This window comes from Hylobates moloch, unplaced genomic scaffold (genome assembly GCF_009828535.3).
Source record: "Hylobates moloch isolate HMO894 unplaced genomic scaffold, HMol_V3 SCAFFOLD_1, whole genome shotgun sequence".
In the NCBI taxonomy this organism is placed as follows: Eukaryota; Metazoa; Chordata; class Mammalia; order Primates; family Hylobatidae; genus Hylobates; species Hylobates moloch.
This window is the reverse complement of record NW_026652276.1, coordinates 116,423,709-116,431,312: the sequence shown is the minus strand read 5'-3', so window position 1 is coordinate 116,431,312 and position 7,604 is coordinate 116,423,709. Positions and strand designations below refer to the sequence as shown.

Here is a 7,604-nt window from a genome sequence, read left to right as displayed (position 1 = left end):
TGAAAAGATGTTCCACATCATTAGCCATTAGCAAAATGCAAATCAAAACCACAATCAGATACCACTTCACACAAACTAGAATTGCTAGAATCAGTCAGATAATAATCAGCATTGGTGAGAATGTGGAGAAACTGGACCCTCATACATGCTGGTGGGAATGTAAAATGGTATCTCTAGTATGGAAAACAGTCTGGCAGTTTCTTCAATGATTAAATATAGTTATCAAATGACACAGAAGTTTTACTACTCTGTATGATTGAAACATAAATAAAAACATTTATCTACAAACATTTCATACATGAATATTTAGAATATCATTGTTCATAATAGCCCAAATGTCCATCAGCTGACAAAAGGATAAACAAAATATGGTATAACCATGAATTGAAGCATATTTCACATATCAAAAGGAATGAAGTATACGCTGCAGCACAGGTAACCTTAAAAATAGCATACTAAATGAAAGAAGCCAGTCACAAAATAATGCATATTATATAATTCCATTTATATGAAAGTGTACAGTATGGAAATCTAGAGACAGGTAGTAGATTAGTGGTTCCTGGGGCTGAGAATGGGGTGGAGAGGTAGGGGGTAATAACTATAGGGTCCAGGGTTTCTTTTTGAAATGACGAAATATTACAATTTACTGGGTTGATGACTGCCTATATCTGTGAATATACGAAAAGCGATTGATTGTGCACTTTAAGTGGGTAAATTATATGGTATAAGAATTATCTCAATGAAGTTGTTTTTAAAGAGTTTACCGGCAAATAGTCCTGAGTAAAAAATAGATCAGAAGGAAAGAAAACTATGATCAAAATTTAGCACCAAGTTATTGAAAATAATGAAGCTATCAGCTCTACAAACATGAGAAAATGTAAAGATCTCAGAGCTCAGGCAAAACAGAGCCAGAGAGGACAGAAAGAGCTAATGTATAGGCAGCAGTGCTCAGGGAAAGAAAATCAGCTTAAAAAATAGAAAACCATGAAACCAGATTTCTCTGGGTAATAAAATAGGATAAATGGCATATCTTTTCAATAAGAATTCTAGAGTGATTTAGCACTTTAAGCTATCTGAATGGATAATTTGGTTGACAGGTAAACAATAATTAAATAATTAAAGTGCTAAAAATAAGTTTTTAAAAATTGAGCATTTCTAGAAAATATTTTGTCCAGTATTGTTCAAGCGTATCAAGATCATGGGACATATGAAAAGACAGAGCAAGTCTCACAGATTAGAAGAGACTAAAGAGGATTAGTTCTTAGAAAAGAAAATCAAGTTAAAAGAACAACCAGTGAAATTCAAATAACAGTCCGGAGTTTGCTCAATAGATGGAACCAATGTTAACTTATTAGTTTTGATAAACATAACATAGGTATTATGTAATTTAATAACTTTAGGAGAAGGGTATGAAGCAGGGTTTCTCAATTTCCGCAGTGCTCACATTTTTGGGCAGGTCATTCTGTGTTGTGGGAATGTGTTTTGATCACTGTAGGCTGTTTAGTAGGGCCACTGGCAACCTCAGTTGCAGACCTTCTCTAGTGTCCTCAGATGGGTGGTGGGGGTGAGAGGGTACAGGTACAGCAAAGTCATCTCTAATTGAAAACTACTGTTCTACCTTAATTAATATTATCTAACTAAAAGAAATCAGTTATCTCTTAGTTTGTGAGAAGGAAAAGAAACAGACATGTTCAATGTTTGTGAAAATAACTTTTTACTCACCTTTGCCTTTGAAGGTATAATTAGACTTGACTACTAACTTATGGCTGCCTGCACTTCACCAGTAGGAAGACTGTGGTTTTTTGAAGGGTCTTTAACCAAAAACAAACCAAAATGGCACCCACTGGGTTGTACTTCAAATAGGACATGGAGAACTGTGTAGATACTAAAAAAACACACATTAAAAAAAATCTAGACCCCCCACTGCATTAACTGTCCACTCCAATGATAATACCATCTAAAGAGGCTTTTTAGCTATCAAAATTATTGTCATCTTTATCAAGAAATGACTTATTAAGAAGAAAGTTACAGCATAGGAAATTTATTTTTAAAATCTTATACTGGAGGATTCTTACTTAAGGAATCTGGGGAAACGAAAATGAATGACTGACTGAGTGGAAAGTCCTGGGGCTTTCATTCTGCTGCTCCCCTCGGCTGGGAGTGCATTTTTTTCTCCTGATAATCAGCCCCTTTCTGAAGTACAGAACTTTCATGAAGATTTCTTATTAAGCTTTTTTTTTTCAGTGTCCTTACCATTCACTTGTTTGTCTCTCAAATCCCGAAAGAAAACCTGCTGTGGATTATTGGCTTTGGTATTTTGTCAATCTCTATTTTTTGCCCCTGTGATTGGACCCACTCAGGTGTTGCCTTCTGCAATGCTGTTGAGAGGCTCCACAGCAGTTTGTCTTACACCACCTTGAACAGACCTCCAAATGTGATGGCTGTAATCAATTGCCCAATAGCCTTCAAATAATGTTTTTGTAGGCAGATCTTTTCACCTGGTAGCTACAAAAGTGAATCATTCTACTCCATATATACATATTATGAGCAAAAAATGGAAAAAAGAAAAACTGCATTAATGTCTGAAGCGAAGAAAATCTGTATATGAATGCATAAAAGCTTAAAATTACAGGAGTCTACACAAAATCATTATTGTCAGTTCTGAAACATAAGTTGTGGTGTACAACCACCATTTCCTTAAAAGGAAAATTGCAAGATGTAACATTAATAACCATTCTAGAAGAATAAAACATGTATCTTGTTTACTAGAACAAAACTAGCTGTTTTTCTTAAAAGCATTTCAGCGAGTTATGTTCGTTTTTATGATAATGAAAGAGAAGGCCCTTCTGTCAGTAGTCTATCTGCAGTTTTCTGCAGGTATTATTATACATTCTCTTTCTAAATGTCAAGTATAAAATAGAGCAACATTGATGGTGAGGACACAACACAGTACAGAGGCTGAGAACAGTTTGATGGTTCCTGTTAAACATGGACTAACCACAGACCCAGAAATTCTACTCCCAGCTACATACTACATAGACATGAAAATATTTGTCTGCACAAAATCTTGTCCACCAATGTCTATGACGATATTCTTCATGATAGCCCAAACATGCAAACAACCCAAATGTCCATCAGCTGATGAAAGGCCAAACCGATGTGTTATATCCATGCAATGGAATCGTTTTTTGGACATGAAAAGGAAGGATATACAGGTCCCCGCAAGGATGAACCTAGAAATCATCATACTAAGTGATGCCATAGGAGAGCCCACAGGAGGGAAGTCTACAGAGACAGAAAGTGGATTCCTGGTTGTTGCGGCTGGGGAGACGGGTGGATAGGAAGGTGACAGCTACAGGGTACAGAGCTTCTTCCTGAGGTGATGAAATTTTTTTCTAATTTACTGTGGTGATGGGTGCACATGTGTGGTTGTACCATGAAACCCATTGAATTCTACACTTCAAGTTGCTGAATTATTTGATATATGAACGACATCACAAGAAGGGGAGGAAGGGGAGCAGAGCAGGGGAGGGAGAGTGAGGGGTAGAGGAGCTGAGAGGAGAGGGAGGGGGAGGGGGAGCAGAGAGAAGGTGGAGAGGGAGGGAGGAGGAGAGGACAGGAGACCACGGTAGCTCCTAGGCCCCTCTCTCCAGAGGCAAACTTGCCGGCAGCACCTGGAAGGAGGCTTGTGCCTCCAGTGTCCTCCTGCAGTCTGGGTGTCTGGGCACGTGGCCTGTGCGTGGCGCCATTGTGGAGTGTCCCGCGCCCACGCCCTGCGTGCCTTCCAAGCGCGCAGAGGCCAACGGTCATCCAGCCGTGGGCGCTGCAGCTCTGGCCGAGTCCGCAGACCTCGGGAGCTTCTGGAAGGCAGGCCAACCCCTGCTGTAAGGCCCGACGCCCTGGCGGCTCCTATGAGCAGGTCACCCAGCACGCCCCAGACCACGCAGTCTCCCCAGGGTCGCCAGAGTCCCTGGCCCCCGAGGTCCCTGACTCAGAGCCATATTCAGTACGTCCAGTGGGGGCACCCGGTGCCCAGCACCCACCTCACCGAGGTGCTGCCCAGCCAGGACCCCCTCAGGCCACGGCGGGTGGTCTCCGAGGCCTGGAGGCGCCCTGCCCTGCCCAGGGAGACCACCCTGGGGCAAGACCCCTCCTGTGCCTGGGAGGGTTGCATGAAAGGGGGGCTGTGTCTTGCCCGGAACCCAGGACGGACCTGGAGCCCGGTGACCATTGGGATCGCGCCCCCAGAGCGCCAGGAGAGCTCCTGGGGATCCCCAGGACAGCGAGCCCGCCCCGCAGTCTGCCCCGCCGCCCAGGAGCACCCGGACCTCTGCACCCCGGAGATTCTGCTGGGGGCGCTCAGCCAGTGCAGCAAGGGAAGCGCCAGGTTCGACGGGCCGTTGTGGTTGGAGGTCTCAGACAGCAAGGGCGGCAGGCGGAACCTGCAGCCCCGGCCCTCTGCCTTCAGGCCCCTGATAAAAAATGGAGCGGTTGCTTCCTTCGTGCCCAGGCCAGGGCCTCTGAAGCCGAGCCTTGGCCCCTGGAGCCTCAGTTTTTGTGATGATGCTTGGCCTTTCGGGCTGGTCCAGCCCGCCCCGTCTGCCATCTGGGACTTCTGGGAGGTGACAACACCTTCCTGCGGCAGCTGCAGTAGGGTCTCCTTCGCCCTCGAGGTCACCCAGTCTGCTGGCCCCTTTGGCTCCTGAGAATCTGGGTCCTGCTACCCGTCTCCGGAGACTCAAGCCCACGTATCTACTTTCACTTGCTCATCCTTGCTCTACCTCAACGTGGGGCCCTGACACCACGTTATCAAACATGCAGTCCCCACACCCCCGTCTGCACGCCCCAGATCTTCCCTCTGTGCTCCCTGCCACCCCAGCAGCTATTGATTTCAGAACTCCTGCCTTCACCCTGCTGGGCCTCTCCTCCCTGCCCTTCTTCCTGCCCTTCCTCTGAAAAGAGGCATTTGGGGAAGGCTTGCTTTTTCTCCATGTCTCTCAGTTTGTATAGTTAAATTGTCCAGTTTGTATAGTTAAATAGTTGATCTTATTAAAAGCATTTGTCTGCAGAAAATCTATATATTTATAATAATAACAATCAAAAAAGCTTTTTATGCCAAAACAAAGGGGAAAGTGTGTTCCAGGCAGGGGCAAGGGCAAAGATTCTGTATGGGGAATAATTCCTATTTATTTGAAGTCCAAATATAAGTCCAGTAGAGTTGGAGACTAGTGAGAGAAGATATGAGGTTAGAGAAATAAACTGTGATGAAGTACTATAAGGCATTGGGACCAGAGTACAGGGTTTATTTTAAAACCATGAGTGTTAAACAGAGGACAGTCTATGATCTGGTTGATATTTTTAAAAACACGATTCTGGCTACAGCAATGGAAATGAAAACCACAGGAGATCAATACAGTATTTCAAGCAATCCATGGGATGGTTTGGTCTGAGGGGCAAATGGTACATCTGGAAGGATACAGACAAGTTTGGGGTTGACCTAAAAGATAGTGTGGGACCTGCTAGTGCCCTAGATGTTAGCACTGGGAAAGGGGAAGGATACAACAGTTTTAGCATATGGGCTTAAGAAACTTGATGATGTTAGTGTCATTTATCGGGATGGGCACTACCAATAGGAGAAAATATTTGAAGAAATCAAGAGTTTTGTTCAGGGTGTTTTCTACAACAACAAAAACACTTGCTATACTGCTGATCCTGTTAACTGTGCTATTGAAAAAAATAATCCTGGAACTCACTGGAGGTTTGAACCTGGCAAAATAAATTTGGGAGTCATGAACATATAAATTCCTTATGACATAGAAATGGTCCTTAAAACCACAGGCTACATGAGATCACTTATGCAGAAAATACAGAGAAGGGCAAGGGTGAAGCCTAGGGTACTCCAACATTTAGAACATGAAAGAACGGAGAATGGAAAAAGAACCCTCAAAACCAAGAACCACGAGGGAGAAGGAAATCCAGGAGCAGCAGGGACACTGAGGATTCCAGAGCATGGAATTTATCCACCACAGTGGCTGCCTTTGAGAAGAGGTGTTCCTTCCCTGATTTCAGAAGAGAAATTGTTTTAGAGTGTTGGAAGTGGGAAGCCTGAACTGTGTGGGAGATGGAAGGGAGGGTGTGTTAGTCCATTTTCATTGCCACGAAGGAATACCTGAGACTGGGTAATTTAGAAAGAAAAGAGTTTAATTTTTGTTCTGCAAGCTATACAGGAAGTGTGGTGCCAGCACTGACTTCCGGTGAGGTCTCTGGAAGCTTCCAGCCATGGCAGAAGGCCAAGGGTGAGCCTCACATGGAAACAGGTATCAAGCAAGGAGAGATCAGGGAAGTCCTAGAGTCTTTATAAAAGACCAGCTGGCATGTATCACCAAGGGAATGGCCCCAAGCCATTCTTTAGGGATCCGCCTTGGGATCCAACACCTCCTACCAGGCCCATCTCAACATCAGTGGTTACATTTCAACATGAGATTTGGAGGGGACGCACATCCAAACTATATTAGCGGGCTTGGAGGCAGGGACTGTAGGAGCCACTAGGAGATATTAGGTTGTGAAGTGAAGCAGGCAATAAGACTGCTGGAGGAATTTTACTTTGTCTTTAGATTTTCTTTTAAGAAAGAATAGGGGGCACATGTGAATAAGAATGGTATCTACACTCTTGTCCAAGCCATGAAGGTCTTGGAATTCAAGAAAAAGGGTGGCTTTGCTTTCAGCTGAGGGGCAGTGCACAGGCAAGATGAATTAAGGGTAGGCAGGTGAAGAGAACATTTGTAGAAGTTAAGGTTTGTGGGATTTTCTGATGACTCCTCATGAGTTTCAGAGGGGACCGTGTGAGGTTTGAGAAGACAGGATGTAAGGTTGGGTCAGAAATGGAATGGACTGGGAAGGACTCATTAGTTTGGAAAGAGGTTGCTCACCTGGTAATTCAAAGCACTAACTCAGAGTAGTGTGGTTGATCAATTACCTTATGGAACAGAGTATTTATCTGGAATGTAGGGACACATTTTAGCAAGAGGGCAAGGACTCTTTACTGTGCACCAGCATTGCAATAGCTAAGAAACAGTGATTCTCTTGTGAACAGTAGCAAAGGAAGCCTCCTTCCTTGTAGCACAAGGGCCTGGCAATGGGATGTGAACAGACAAATCCCTAGGAGAGAACAGAGGTTCTGAAACAGATATGCGAGAACTTAATATACGAAAATGGTGACATTCAAAATCTCTGTGAAAATAATTAATTGCTGAAGAAATTGGATTGCAACTATTGGACACCCAATTAGGAAAAAGAATATGTGTATATAATTAGTATACTCAAATATCTTGTGCCCCAGGATCTCTTTAGTAGCCCAATACCCCTCTACTTCTATCAATTTAACTGCACTTTTACCACAAATTCACTTAAATGTGTTACCAAACCAGTCCATGAAAAACTTTTTAGTTACATAGGTAATCTATTTCATAGAAGAATGAAATGTAAGTGCAGAAAGAGAGTTATTTATCTCCATGTAAGCGTAATAATTTGGAAACACTTAAGTAGAGTTAAACAAAACAATTCTTCTGAATTAGGTGTGAGCCAGTTATAATATATTGGGAAAT

The 7,604-nt window shown here is 43.3% G+C and overlaps 1 protein-coding gene across 1 annotated transcript; it reads left to right on the top strand.

The window, feature by feature from the left end:
* Window positions 1-3,227: 3,227 nt before the first annotated feature.
* POM121L12 (POM121 transmembrane nucleoporin like 12) lies at window positions 3,228-5,067 on the top strand. The gene is made up of 2 exons (XM_058438904.1): window positions 3,228-3,311; window positions 3,654-5,067. The coding sequence occupies exons 1-2, from the start codon at window positions 3,228-3,230 to the stop codon at window positions 4,704-4,706; spliced, it is 1,137 nt and encodes a 378-aa protein (XP_058294887.1). The 3' UTR covers window positions 4,707-5,067.
* The last annotated feature ends 2,537 nt before the right edge of the window (window positions 5,068-7,604 follow it).